Source organism: Tigriopus californicus, chromosome 7 (genome assembly GCF_007210705.1).
Source record: "Tigriopus californicus strain San Diego chromosome 7, Tcal_SD_v2.1, whole genome shotgun sequence".
Taxonomy (NCBI): Eukaryota; Metazoa; Arthropoda; class Copepoda; order Harpacticoida; family Harpacticidae; genus Tigriopus; species Tigriopus californicus.
In genome coordinates this window covers 22576-36791 of record NC_081446.1, presented here as the reverse complement: position 1 = coordinate 36791, position 14216 = coordinate 22576, and the positions used below count along the sequence as shown (strand labels likewise).

Sequence of the window (14216 nt, the reverse complement as noted above, 5' to 3'; positions counted from 1 at the left end):
CCTTCCTACTTGCCATTCGGTTGTCACTATGGACTATAGATTTGTTGGGCGAGAGAAATTGAACGAAAAGATTCCCGTTTCTGTACTTCATTCAATACCCCAGTTTGTTGTATATATATACACAATACACGGAACCAAGCCTCAAAATGTGCCCACGTTATTAGAACTATAATACACGCACATGTCTTATTATTATTGTTGTTGTTGTTCATGGATCTGTTTATCAGCTGATGTGTGCCCACCGTGCCCAGGGTCTCTGAGTATCTGTGATAGATTAACATTGTTGAAAATGACGTTGGCCATTGCATGAGAAAAGTCACTATCTTCATAGGTTCCTGTTCTGGCTCCAAAGCAGTTCGTTTGGCTTCTGGTTTGGTTGGGGTGAAACTGTCATTAAGAGTGCTGGCTCTTCGTTTAACAGGTGGTTGTCGATTGAATTCTCTGTCTGTGACAAGTTCTTCTGCATCCATTTCTTGGTCGGGATGAGTTTCTCTCTGATGACTTCTTATTTTCAACTTCTTCAAGCTGGATTTCCTTCGGCTGTTCCATTTCGGCTTGTTCTTCGCTGGTTGGGGCGTGGTGTGGCACTTGGTTTGTGAGGGATAGTGCACGGGTTCGAAGATCTGTTTGGTTACGGTTTTAGTTTTCGGAACTCTAGTTGCCTTGGCGATAGTCCAAGCGTACGGCGTTTGGAGCTTACTGAGCTTCCAAGGATGGGCTTTTGTTAGTCGATCCTTACTCACTATTTCCGTGATGGTGGTGGATTTCGAGTTCTTTCCAGTGATAGCTTTGCGAAGTTTGACTTGTCGGTCGTTCAACAATTCTTGGACTTGATATGGCCCATCTTGGTAGATGGCTGTTTTGCGGGATATTCCAGATTCTGATGGGTCGTTAGCACGATACTTGAAAACCCAATCGCCCTCTTGCAGGGCATGAGTTTGACTTTGTTATTATAACTTTGGCGATTGTTTTCGTGGTTTTCTAGTTGGCAGGTGCGGACTTGGTCGATGACTTTGGCGAGAACGAAGAATGCTGGCTGTTAGCTCGCCGGGTGGAGCTTCCACAATGGCATCTACCAACACCTGGCGGGGATGACCGGTTCTTGCACGAACATTAGTTCATGTGGGGAGACAGGCAAGTTGCTAAGTGGTGTCTGTCTGAGTGCGGCTAGGGCGGCTGGTACGAATCGAAACCATTGACTGGGCAAGGCTTGCTCTTGCTGCATGAGGGCGCGGACAGTGCCTTCTAAAGATCGGTGGATTCGTTCTACGGGATTGGTGTGTGGTTCATAAGCCATGGTCTGGCTTTCAATTACGCCTAACTTTCGACACGCGGCCTTGAATAGGGCCGAGATGAACTGTCGTCCGCGGTCGGTGATGATCTTCATTCCAACACCATAGCGAGGAAGAATTCATTGACGAGCACTTTGAGGATTGCTTCGGTGGTCATGGCATTGATCGGCCAGGCTTCCGGGTACTTCGTGAAAGCATCTTGGATCGTTAATAGGTAACGTTTGCCTAGCGGTCCTTGGGATCTGGGCCATGGACCAACGATATCTGCATAGAAATGAGTAAATCTGGTGTCAATAGCAGTACTGGTCTGTCCTAAAGGTACATGTTTTTCTTGCGTTCTCCTCTTGGCTTGTTGGCACGGTGAACATCCTTCGATCATCTGGGCGATATCTTTGGCCATTCCGGGCCAATAGAAATGACGTCGGGCTTGGTTATAGGTGCGGACTCGTCCTTGATGTCCGGCTAAAGGATGATGATGTAGACATCTGAGAAGATCGGGGATCAAGGCGTCTGGCACGCAGACTCTTTCTTGTTTATCTGTAGTTAGACAAAGTTTGTCATGCTTAATTGATAATTTATCGAACTGGGATCGATATTGTCGAAGTTTAGGATCTCCCAAATCTGATACATGCGGGGCGGATTGAAGTTCGTCTACCCATAGTCTGACCTGTTTGAGCGTGGCATCCTCCTTTTGTTCTGTAGGTAGGTGATACTTAGCCATTTGTGCTGCGGGTTCGCTGTTGGGGCGTTCCTCTTCGGTCCAATCTTTTCCGTTGGTTTCATCTTGGAGGGCGAGTTGTTGATGAACTTGATCATTGGGCGTTCGGTCCTCACATAAACATGGGGAGTTGGGTGATTTATTGGCTTCTGGATCATCAGGGTAATCTTGTACATTCGGTTCTTCGCTCTCCGACGGGGGGGGTGACCAATCATCTTCTACCTCCTCTTCGAGGGTGGCTATCTGCCGGGCTTGGCTGCGGGTGATAGCGTTGACCTGGACCTTGCGAAAGGCGCCAGTATTGGGAGGTTTGATTCCTAACTTTTGGTACATTTGGCGATCTTCTGGGGTGATTTCGATCTCAAGTGCTGGGTTTTCCTCGGACGTGGGTCGGCGAGAAAGGGCGTCAGCATTCCCATGGGCGGATCCTGGTCGGTAATCAATTTCGAAATCATAATCTTGGAGTTCTTCTCTCCATCTGAGGAGCTGCCCTCTCAATGACATCGAAGTCATTAACCATTTTAATGCCATATGATCTGTGCGTATCAGGAACTTTCTTCCCAACAGAAAGTATCTGAAATGTTTGACAGCTTGTAGAATAGCTAATAATTATTTTAGTGTGACGCTATAATTCTTTTCGGCGTGTGAGAGAGATTTAGATGTATAAGCAACTGGTCTGATAGTACCGTCATCTTGTTTCTGAGAGAGTACCGCGCCTGTAGCGAATCCTGAAGCATCCGTGTCAACAATGAACGGTTTGGTGCCGTGGAAGTCTGGATGGGCGAGGACTGGCTTCTCGCATAACTTCTTTTTCAGGGCTTCGAAAGCTCGTTGCTGAGTTTCGGTCCATACGAATTCAGTGTCTTTGCATAGGAGCTCCTTCATCGGTTCTGCAATATGACTGAATTTCGGGATGAACTTACGATAGTACGAACACTTTCCTAAGAACGTTCGCAACTCGCTGAGATTCGTCGGTACAGGCCATTCGCGTACGGCTTCTGTGAGGCGCTCGGCTGGGGTGAGACCACCGGGTTTGACCAGGTGTCCGAGCCATACGGCTTCCTCAGTGAATAGCTCCGTCTTGGATGGACCTACTCTTAGGTTGGCTCTCTCTACTGCGTGAAGGAATTCTGCAAATCTGAATAGAGCTTGTAGAAATGTCTTAGCAAGAATGAGATGATCGTCGAAGTATGAGAGACATTTGTCTTGCTCGACTAATTCTCCTACGACAATCTTCATTAATCTAGCATATGTGTTGCCTGAGTTCATAGCTCCGAAGGGCATTCTATTGAACTCGAATAATCCTTCAGGTGTGGCCATGGCTAATTTCTCTTTGTCTTCTTGTCTGACAGGTGTGGCCATGGCTAATTTCTCTTTGTCTTCTTGTCTGACAGGTATGGCCAAATATGCTCCTGCTAGATCGATACTTATAAACATGCTGGCTTTAAATAATTGCTCGTTAGCCAATTGTTCAAGATTGTGAGCTACCGGGAAACAGTCTCGTTTGGTGACTTTGTTGAGTGATCGGTAGTCGACGGCGTATCTCCACGATCCGTCTTTCTTCTTAACCGGGACCAGTGCGGAGGACCATGCTGACATGCTGGGCGATATGATTCCATTGCTGAGCCATTCATCCAAAGTTTTTCGAAGATCAGCTCTCATCAGTGGGTTGAGTGGTCGGACTAAATCCTTGACTGGGTTGGCTTCTCCGGTGTCAACCTGGAACTCGATGAGATCGGTTTTACCAACATCGTATTTGGATTGAGAAAGTACATGATAGAACCGATAGAGCAAATCCTCTGTCAGCTTCTTTTGCGTGGCTGTGAGCTTGGGGTGCTGGCGGATCTGGTCTTTGAACAACTTGTGAATGCTCTCTCTCTTTTGGGATCCGTTCTTGTCAGCTTTGGGTGGCGCTCCAATGAAGTCCCATAACATCTGGCGGATGGTGGCTTCGTCTTTCTCGGTATCTAAGTGTTCATATTTGGGCTCGGGACCTTTCGTGGGAGAACAAAGTTTCGATTGTTCATTAGAGTGAATAGTATATACTGTACCGAGTCGGGTGCCGGCTTTAACTGTGACTGGCCGTTCGGTAGTATTCAATACGGGTATCTCTGTGGTTCCCTTCTTAGTAGATACTATGGCTACGAAGGCATTGGCTCGTTTTCGGTCAAGCTTGGTTTGAGCATGTGGAATGAAAATTCCGTCTGTATCAATTGCTTCTTGGACTCTCTGAGCGGTTATTTCAGCGTTCTTGGCGTTTCTAGCTGCGGGTTTGGTCTGGACCGTTTTCATTGCATAAGGGGGACAAACCGTGTCCCTGACCAGACAAACGTCAATAGCGTGGCAGCTGGCGTCTTCATTGTGTTGATTAGCAAATTGGGCTACTTCATAGCGGCTGTATAGCGGGATACGTTGGCCCTTAGGCCCAATATAAGCAACGGCTTGCTGTAGATCGGCCATCAGTGGCATCTTTTTCATCGTTGGGGCTCCTAAGATGGCATTGGTACCCAATTGCTTCACAATCAGACATCGTGCAATCCATTCATCTCGAACGGATTCGATCCTGAGGGGAATGTCGGATATTCCAATTACTTCGAGTGGCTGAAGTCCGGCGGCAGTGACCGGGGTTGTTTGCGGTTTGATACTAGGGCGTTTAGCGGGATCTGGATATGCTCGCTGGAACAATTCGTGATCAATTAAATTGTGTGTCAGGTTACCAGTATCCACTAGCATATGCGTGATACTCTTCCCAATCTTCAATTTGATGAAGGCGGGTACTTGGTTCGCTGGGTTCCGACTGACGAGATTGACATGGGAATCAACGAAGAAATTGTGTGGATCCGAAGCTTCTTGTTTGTTCCATTGTTCGAAAGAGGGTGCAGGCGGCTGCTCTTCCTCTCCTTGCTCGGTCATGTGCGCGTGACTCTGAAGTTGAGAAAACTGTTTAGTTCTAGGGATTTCTTCTTTAATCGATGGTTTACTGGGGCATTGACGAGCCCAGTGTCCCTTACCGTCACAACGTTTACAAGTGTTACCGTACTTAGCCGTGTCGGGTTTGCCTTTGGCTTCTCTCTTGGGTGTATGCTTGTCCTTAGGTGGCCGTCGCTGCTGGGCGAGGCACTCTTCGTCGTTGTGAGATTTCGTCTTGTGATAGCGACACCATTTCGGGGCGGCTGAAGACTGAGTTTGGATAATCCCTACTTCCATTGGTTCCGTCCGATCACGGGGTTGGAAGTACTCTGGTCTGCGCTGTGTGAATGAGGGACCATGATCAGCCATTAACCGTCTTTTCTCCATGCGAGCCTGTTCCTTATTAGCGTAAAACTCGAGTGCTCGCGTGAGGGCGTCTGGGTATGTGGTGATACCGTGCCCAAGGCTGGCTGCATCCTTGATGCTCTTGCGGACCTCGTAGTCCATCAAGCCTGTGAGAAACTGATTAATAAGCTTAACTGATCGGTACCCTGTTGGGTCGGCTCGTGCTCCTGTGTAAGGTTCTGGCATCTGTAGATTAGATCTCCAAGGCTCATCTTCTTCTAAATAGGCATCTTCCCATAATTGATGGAGTTGAGTGTGGAAGGTGCTGATGTCCTCCCGTGGTCTCTGATGTCTTCTTTGGTATTCTGTGCGGGCTATTTGTTGATGGGCAGGAGAGACAAATTGCTTACGAACTCGGTACCAAAAGTCGTCGATGGTTCTAAAGACCGATGGATCACGGATTGCAGGTCGAAGCAAGTCTAGTGCTTCCTCTCTCACGCTAGCAATCACGGCTTTGATCGTTTGATGATCGGTCCATCCATTGGCTGAGGCAACGGCTTTGGCTGTGGTTTCAAAGCGATAGTAGTCTCTGTCTGTAGTTTTGTTTAAAATGGGTAGGCTAATTCGCAACTGGTCATTAGGTGGGGCATGGCCTCTGGCCTGACCAAGTTGCACATTCTCGAATTCGTGTTTCAGATTGCGGTTCTGTTGTCTGAGTGCATTGATTTCGCCTTCCATTTCTCGTATTTTCTGAATAACTACGTCCTGCTCGTCTACGTGTGCCATGTTGAAGATTGAAGTGAACCTGTACTTGGGTCGGGTGTTTGGGGCTAGGATCGATGAAGTGTTTCGTGGACTATACACAAGTCTGAGAGTATGTGTACTACCTGGGCATGGCTATGTCCTTTTGGTGAGGTCAATTCTTCGATTTCCACAAACGCTGGGTCTTGGAAATGGCTGAGTCGGTATCCTACCGACTGCGCCAATTTTGTGATGAAACGGATAGCGACTCCGAATTGACCGATGACGAAACGGTAAGAACTAGGGTGTTCAAAGACTCGAGGATTATATTTGAAAGAGAGAGACCTTACTGTATAAAGGAGGCTTTATTGGTGAACCGGAGTTGATAGCAAGGTGGGTTATGGATATCCACTTGACTGGCTATGATTATCAACTGGACTCATTTCTTGTTCTTAGCTTTCCTTGTTACCTCTTTCTTCGCATCTCATGAAGGGTAGGGGGGAATTCCACACATAGGTTACATGAATTCGGGTTAGTAGGGGCGCCGCTTGTTAATGGGGTACATTTCTTATACATCGATTCTATTGCGATTATAGGTTCGGGAACCCTGATGGTAGGTGTCTGATTCTTGGCTTGCACACGGCACTCTTTTCAGGCCTATACATTTGGCCTTGGCAATTCCTAGATTTCCGTCTTGGGACTCATTGGCGCTTTCATCTGTCATTGTCATTGTTCTGTCTATTGCCGTGGTCATTCGATGATAACTTCGCGAAAGGGTGTTTCACTACAGTATCAAATTTTCGAGGAATTGATCCCCTTTGTGACATCCTGAACCAGGAATTGAACTTGGACTTGAAAGTTCATCACAATAATAAAAAATATGCTGGGTCCTTTCTTCCAGTAGGCATTAGTCTAGACATCCAATCCTCCCATGCTTATGGGATATTAATGGATGAGAGCACAGACGTTTCAGTGACAAAGTTGTTGGCCTTCTCTGTTAGGTGCTTTTACTTCAAGACTGTGAAAGACACATTTCTTTCTCTGACGCCTATTCTAGAGGCAGACCACCAATCCCTCTTCACTGAGCTGGTCTGCGTTACTGAGCCCATGAAATGAGATCCTGACAAATTGTATGGACTATCTACATATAGATGGTTGCAATGTAATGGTTAAAAACAACAACTCTGCGATGACATTGGCCAAAAAGAAGTTCAAGAACATGACTCACCTCAAATGTGTGGCCCACTTTGGATCTTGTTGCAAAAAGTGCAATGGAAGCGATGCCAGCCAATCTAGAATTTATGCTTCGTGAATCGTATAACTTCTTTCCCCACTCAGCATTGCGACAAGCAGAACACTGCCCCGTCTTAGAATTGGTTGGATTTAGCAACCTTGGAGGGGAAGAAGAGCAAGATCCAGAGAACGAAGCAAACAGAACTTTGATGCAGAAGATCAGCTTTTTAGCTTAAAGGACCTTGGTTAGGGCTCCTATCACAAGCTAAGGGGAGTACAATACCAAAATAAAAACTCCTTCAATGGGTGGCAAAACGCGACCTTGCCGTTCTAGGTCTCGGAACCAGGGCTGCTTTAAAACTTGTTCCTGATCTTGGGTCTTCATTTCTCTACCATTTTTCTTTCAAATGGGAGCCCTACAAGAGGTTCTTCAAGCTAAACAGCTGATTTTCCGGATCGAAGCCCATCACTAAACAAAACTCTCAAGCTAATCTCGCCCTCCCAAACGAGATGGCTTGTGCTGGCTGACTGCAACCAACGGATTCTGAAGCAATATGATGCACTGACAGCAATTTTTGACATTGCAAGACTCAAGATGAAAGATAAAATTGTACGTGACCTGCATGATTTAATTCATATAAGGACCCACGACACAGGGGCCTCATGATTTTCCCCAATCTCCTGCTCTCTGATCCTTGCCGGCTTAATCAACTGTTTCAAAATAAAAAACCTGACAACCCGATCATCAACCAAGAACTGGAAGAATTCTTCATTAGAGTCGGCCGTCGAGAATTATCAAAAATTCCATCATGCGAGTGAATGACACAAAGCACTTGTGTCATATGAGACTCACTGACTTTTTGCTCTTTGACAGCAATGATGCAGACTTTGGCGACTCTTTCCAGAAGTGCATCGGAAAACTCAGCCGCGATGTGCAAGAGGAGCTTAAGAGCAGAGCCATGAATTTTTTGAAAGAGCTCTTTGTTGGCATACAGAAGAGGCTGGTTGATGCACTGGATTTGGCAAAAGAAGTTCAGCCATTCACAATCGAGAAAATGAAAATGTCTTCTCGTAAGGTCAGCAATTGCAAGTCCCCGTTCTTCAGTCAAGAGATGGTTAGTCTAACCATTTTGGAGGGACAACTGCGACAGATCCCAAACTCCATCCATGATGATGACACAACGAGTTCATTCTGGATCAGAATGAGGTATCTTGAAGTGGCTGGTAAAAGGAAGATGTTAGAACATGCAGAAGGAGTGACGAAAATGTTGAGCCTTCCAGTGAGCAATGCAGGTCTAGAACGCACTTTCTCTGCCACAAACTATTACAGTCTGATGGCCGCTCCCGGATGAACACTGAGCCCCTTGAAAACACATCATTTTGTAAATTTGGAATTTTGTGGATGGATTCTAGCATTTTGTCTTTTACTCCCCCAAAAGAACTAATTTTTAAAGCTCTGGAGTTGTCAAGAAAAGATTATCAATAAAAAGCAGGTTCCTTGTGGTATTCAAAACGTATACCTAACCTATATTTCTTTTTGTCTTTCAGGTGGTCAGCAAAGTGGTCGGTAGAATTTTTTTAGTTTAAAGAGTGGTCGGAAAGTGGTCGTTTTGGCCTGCTTTTCTGGTGGTGGGCCAAAATTTTCGTTGGTCACCCTGCTTGATGGCATTTGGCCAGGAGCCGGACAAATGTGCGTGACCCCCAATACTCCGAGAGGATGTTGGGCCAAGGGCAATAGGGTATTAACATGTCCTTGACCGGGAAGGACAACTTGCGTCCGGACATCACCTCCGGAAAGGTCAGGTTCCCAACACTGTTGGACATTAACATTTCCAGCCCAATGGTGAGGGGCTCTGTTTCGCATAGAAAATGCGTCCATACATTGTTGGCATTGGGGCGCGTACAGGTATCGTTTGAGGAACTGGGTGAAAGTGGCATCGGCGGATTTGAGGGCGGATTGGGCGGAATTGGGAAGCCAAAGTTGAAGGCCATAGATGAAAATTGGGTTGATGTAGGTCCGGAAGAGTTGAAGAAGTATTGGAAGGGGAAGAATCTTGATTGGTAGTATATTGCACATGTATCCGATCCTGTCCCTGGGCTTGGTTATTATGGACTAGAGGCGATTGGTGAAGGAGAGGTGGATGGAGAAGGTGAAACTGACATAGTTGAAATACTTGACGATTTTAATCGGACCATTGTTAATATGGAAGAAGATGGGAGGCAGACGACCTTTGTGGAAAACCATGGCGTTCGTCTTGATGGTATTGACTTGAAGGCCGTTCTCTTACCAGTAACCGTGGAGCGCATTGATGGCGTTTTGCAATTCCACGGCTAAATCAGCCAAGAGAACCAGGTCGTCTGCATATTGAAGATATTTGAAGCACTGTGATGTAGCGAAATAATTGGATTTGATTCAAAGAAGTGTATATTCTCGAGCACTCTTACACACATTACATTAGGAAGCGGAAAAGAGAGAAAGAGAGAGAGAGAAGAGAAAAAAGCAGTTTTTTATAAAAGAATCCCAGAAACATAACTTTTGCATGGACCTAACTTTTCACTGCCTGAATACACAGATAATATTCTACAAAATTTGACAGTCCGGAAGACAAGATTTGGCTTCAACCATGCCTAGAATACAAGACATATCAACAATGATTATATATGTACTACGTAGAATCCATGGGTCCATGGTCGAAATCCATTGCTAATCTGAGATTACCATTTTTGAAGAAATGTTCCTCCAAAATGTCAACAATAGCTTGGGTCTTGGCTGCTCGGGCAAAGCTCAATGGCGACCCATCAAGCTTGGTAATTTTCCCACTGACACTGTCTTGATCCACGTATGTCCCTTGTATGGTCACATCAGCCCCTCGGTGTAAAAGATACCGCACAGTCTCGACTTCATTACAAATCACGGCCCCATGGAGGATGGACATTTTGATGGGAGGTCGAGAAGGGATATCCAAAATTCCATTCACATTGGCTCCGTAGTCCAACAGCACTTTCAGGGTTCCGATATCACCCTGATAAGCCGCTTGATGAAGAGGACATTGAAGAACTGCTGGTTTCCAAATTTTCTTCTCGGTAAACTCTTTGAGGACTATTGGATCATCAAGGATCTCATGAACCCGCATAAGATTCTTCGTGACCACCGCCTCGTGTAACTCTCGTTCCCATCCCATCGTTGGGAGAACACTATCTTTGACTTGAACGCTTTTCTTTTCGCCCAAAACCACTCAGATACACATACATTCGTTATCTACGTCATATTTCATCATGCACACTCGCAAACATGCAAGGCAAGCTTTCTCAATCACATAATCCAACCAATCCGGCTCAAGACAAGAGGCTAGGCCTAAGCTTAAGAACAGTACATTAAACCGCAATGGGTGAGAATGACGTACGTACGTAACTAAACCAATGACCAAACACGTTTCATTAAACCTCGGGGGGTCGATATTTTATTGTGAATAAATGAAAGCTACGTAGGGTCGATCAGCAACCATTAGTCAAAGACCGAGAAGGTGGGATATCGTGCTCGCTTGTAATGAAGTCCTTGGGGCGCAAAAATAGGCCAATAAAATGAGTGAGATGGTTGCTTCGTTTGTCTTGAAGCCCTGTGTCTATGAACATATAGACTTGCACTCGGTCCCCTACTTCGAGATCAATCAGTACGCTTTGACCAGCCATTGAGTTGCGATGGTTGGACTCGTGGTTTTGATCGTAGAAGGAGGCCACTTGCTGTTGGTTCTTATGAATGGTCATCAGGGCTTTCTTCATGTCATGAGTGCAAACATGAATGATGAAAAGATAGGCACCTGCCTTGGGGGCCGAAAAAACACCCGATTCCGGTTGGAAGCCGTTACCCAAGTTCGTTTGACATTCTACGGAAAAATCAGTTTCTTCATTAGTAAGAGTAGTGACGGCCACATTATGCGTTATCTGTTTTGTGCCCTGTGACTAATTCATTAACGTAAAAAGCATGGCTCAAAAGCTTATAATGTCCTTAATGGCCTATGATGTTGTCATATATTTGTGAGCTTGTACCGGTATGTATTTTCGACACTTAATTATACATCTTTATTGCGAGTTATGTCATATAGTACAGTACAGTCTCATTGGAAATATTTTTGTATACAAATTTATGTATACATTAAAGATCACACATCGGTAATTGGGGGCCCATTCTGGCATTCTGGGGTTAATGATCGCCATTCGAGGCAAATATCCACTAGAGCGAGGAAAGGGAGACCTGGGCTTGAACCAATGAACCCATGTAGAACTCGGTGGCGCGTTAGTCAATTGCGATACAACCATTTCACTGAGGAATGAACGTAACTGATGCGTTCACATGAAAGAAAAACATTAATGGGTGCTAGTATTGGAGGGGGAACCTCATCCAAAACCAGCTATAACACCGTCCCGTTTTTCCAATTAGTAGTGTCATATCCGTATCTGATTGGTTTCCATACACGGAGTGTGACACGCGTCTAAGTTTCCTTTGCAGATGGGTCACGTAGGAGAATCAAACTCAGCTCTTATCACTCTCAAAAACTGCAGACCCCGCAAGTCCTTGTAAAAAGGGTGAACATTTCAATTTTGGACACTTTTAGCCACCCCTCTTCGGGATACACATAAAACGTTTTGCTAATAATGTTGTCTGAAGAAAATGGTTTTAGGAAAATTTTGACCAAATTTCAGGTAGTTTTGTCCATTTGTTATAAAACTACGGTTCTCACTCTGGGAAAGGCTCTTAAACCCAAAGTGGGTATATTAAAGCTCTGAGCTACATCTTTTTCTCTCTATTCATTTAGAGAATTATATCGTTTAACTCGCATGAATTATTCTAATTTGACTATTTTGAGTGCTTCTGCGTAAAGCCAAATTTATTGGAGTCCAAAATTGAAGTTGCAATTAAGTGGACTAGACTTTGATGTTATGGAGGGCACCTTAAATATTGGCTGCCTCTTACGTGAACTGCCTAACAAATAGAAAATTGAACTACTCAAGTTCAATCCATCCATTTTCCACCATTTGTTTGTTTGTCAAACTTTGTAGAAAATTATTTATATTTCCACGGAGTGAAAGGCTAGGTCCATGCAAAAGTCGTGTTTGTGGTATTCTTACATAGGAAACCGACGTAATACCACTCTCAAATCTTCATTCAACCAGTCAGAGTTCCACAGCTTTGATTGAGTAGAATACCTTGAGGTATGGTTGAACACTTTTGAGGCCTATTGCGAGTCCTTCTACGGGCAGACTTTTATCTACCTGAGGGGACTCTTTCTCCAACCAACAATGGCTGCGTCTCCTCCGCTTGGCCTTGGCTCACCCAAAATGGCCAAGAAGGTCATTTGCCCCAGATTTCCGGACCTCAAAGCGCCTCAAAGTGCCGGAGGTCAACAACCAAGACGTCATCTCCCACTTACTAAAACAAAGGCAATCTCCATTCTGAATACATCACAGTCAATCAACTACTCAAAGCAACTCAGAAGCTAAGTGAGCATACGTTCACGTCATACTTTGACCACGTACGTAATGAAGCAAGTCGTAGCAGCCTTCCATGTAACGCCTGCAAGGAACACCTTACCCGCTACCAAGCAAATCAAGGGTACAAGTTCCCAAATAATACGGGCTAGCGCCCTGCACCACAAATGGGGACTAGGCCAATAACTGCCATGGATTTTGGTCAGGCTCCCCAGACATCACAGTCAGGGTGGCCAAGTTTATTTTAGCTGACTCCCATTTTTGGGCCCTTTCAACTGAACCTAATCTCACCTAACTTAGTCTAACTTGTCGGATGCAAGGCCCTGGGGGCGCCTAGGCCGCGGTGCAAGCCTGTGGCAGCTCGGATACAAGGGCCTAGGAACCACAGAACGCTTAGACCGCGGCGCAAGCCTGCTGCAGCTCGGATTCAAGGGTCCAAAGGTGGTAGTCAGCTGAAACAAATTTCGCCACCCTGACTGTATTGTCTCGGGAGCCTGACCAAAATCCAGGCAATTATTGACTAGAGGCCTCAATCAACCGTGTCGCAGTACAGTACTCCAAGGCCATTTGCCAAGGCCAATCGCAACGAAAGGGTGTTATGGGTGCGGGGACAAGACATGGCCTGAGAGAATTCAGTGTCCTGTCCAAAGTGAAACGTGCACCAAATGCCGGAAAGCGGGCCACCACGGGACAGTTGTTCTTGTTGTTGAGTGATATATTTCCCGATTGTAAAAACAGGTGACTTTAGCAAATTTTCCTATTGGCTACAAAACCAAATCATCATTTAAATCCCAAGTAGTTAAACCACTTTGGTTGTTTAAACATTGATTAAAAATCAGTTGAATATGGTGCACAAACTTTGGATCAAGGGTTTCCTGTGCTAGAACAATCTGCACTTCGATGAAAATTCATATGCTGCTGAACTTGCCTCTACCATCGTCGAGGTCATTCGTAAGGCAACACTTTCCTTGCGGCTGGCAGCCGTGTTGATTGCGGCAATGTTATTTCCATCACAGGGATGGAAGAGGCGCGCTGCATTCGCTCTTGAGTGGGACTCATACTCGGATAGCATGAATGAGAGGGCGGACCCTTGTGTCGTTTTCCAGGCTGCAATGGCAGAACCACGAACAACAAGCTCATTGAAAGTTAGTAAAGATGCCCTCGTAGCCAGGTCAAGTTCTGTGATGCGGTCGGTCCTCCTCACCCCGAGAAGTGTTCTGCATGTGTAATTTAACACCACTTGTGTTGCAGCATCTATAGCATCTACAACTGAGATCAGGCCATGTGGGTGAAGATGGGCTGCAAGCGTGATCCAGGCAACACATTGCAGTTTATCAATTATCAGGGCACGTGCTATCTTTGTCAGAAGGCGTCCCTGTGATATACGTAATGCTGACTGTCTGATTGCCCCCAAGATGATCGGTGCCAATATTGATCCTTGCGGTACGCCAGAGTGTAAGCAGAACACCCCTGAAATTTCTTCATTCCAT

At 45.6% G+C, this 14216-nt stretch overlaps 3 protein-coding genes and 1 long non-coding RNA gene across 5 annotated transcripts in view; 1 reads left to right on the top strand and 3 right to left on the bottom strand.

The window, feature by feature from the left end:
• Positions 1-1694: 1694 nt before the first annotated feature.
• On the bottom strand, positions 1695-2541 carry LOC131882939 (uncharacterized). Its single transcript, XM_059230228.1, has 2 exons — positions 1960-2541; positions 1695-1829 (listed from the first exon to the last, which is right to left on the bottom strand). The coding sequence occupies exons 1-2, from the start codon at positions 2539-2541 to the stop codon at positions 1794-1796; spliced, it is 618 nt and encodes a 205-aa protein (XP_059086211.1). The 3' UTR covers positions 1695-1793.
• Positions 1960-6066, bottom strand: LOC131882938 (uncharacterized). The gene is made up of 2 exons (XM_059230227.1): positions 2697-6066; positions 1960-2584 (listed from the first exon to the last, which is right to left on the bottom strand). Exons 1-2 carry the CDS (start codon positions 6049-6051, stop codon positions 2556-2558), a joined length of 3384 nt encoding a protein of 1127 aa, XP_059086210.1. The 5' UTR covers positions 6052-6066; the 3' UTR covers positions 1960-2555.
• A 4602-nt stretch (positions 6067-10668) lies between these two features.
• Positions 10669-14216, bottom strand: part of LOC131882936 (myb-like protein X) — a 9469-nt gene continuing 5921 nt past the window's right edge. Inside the window, exon 4 of the mRNA XM_059230226.1 lies at positions 10669-11123. Within this exon, the coding sequence (XP_059086209.1) occupies positions 10735-11123 (389 nt within the window). The 3' untranslated portion in view covers positions 10669-10734. The remainder of the gene's footprint in view (positions 11124-14216) is intronic.
• LOC131882937 (uncharacterized) overlaps positions 13226-14216 on the top strand; it is a 2220-nt gene continuing 1229 nt past the window's right edge. The window contains exons 1-2 of one of the 2 annotated variants that reach the window (XR_009373558.1): positions 13226-13278; positions 13743-14181. This is a non-coding gene — a long non-coding RNA (uncharacterized LOC131882937). The other variant, XR_009373557.1, reaches the window with a different exon arrangement.

Excerpts from the sequence above, each read along its gene's own strand:
- LOC131882938 (XM_059230227.1), bottom strand. The coding sequence starts at position 6,051 with ATGGCACACGTAGACGAGCAGGACGTAGTTATTCAGAAAATACGAGAA. Across the intron at positions 2,585-2,696 it reads CTCTCAGAAACAAGATGACG|ATACTTTCTGTTGGGAAGAA; the intron begins GTACTATCAGAC and ends CAAACATTTCAG.
- LOC131882939 (XM_059230228.1), bottom strand. The coding sequence starts at position 2,541 with ATGGCATTAAAATGGTTAATGACTTCGATGTCATTGAGAGGGCAGCTC. Across the intron at positions 1,830-1,959 it reads AGGATGCCACGCTCAAACAG|ATAAACAAGAAAGAGTCTGC; the intron begins GTCAGACTATGG and ends GTCTAACTACAG.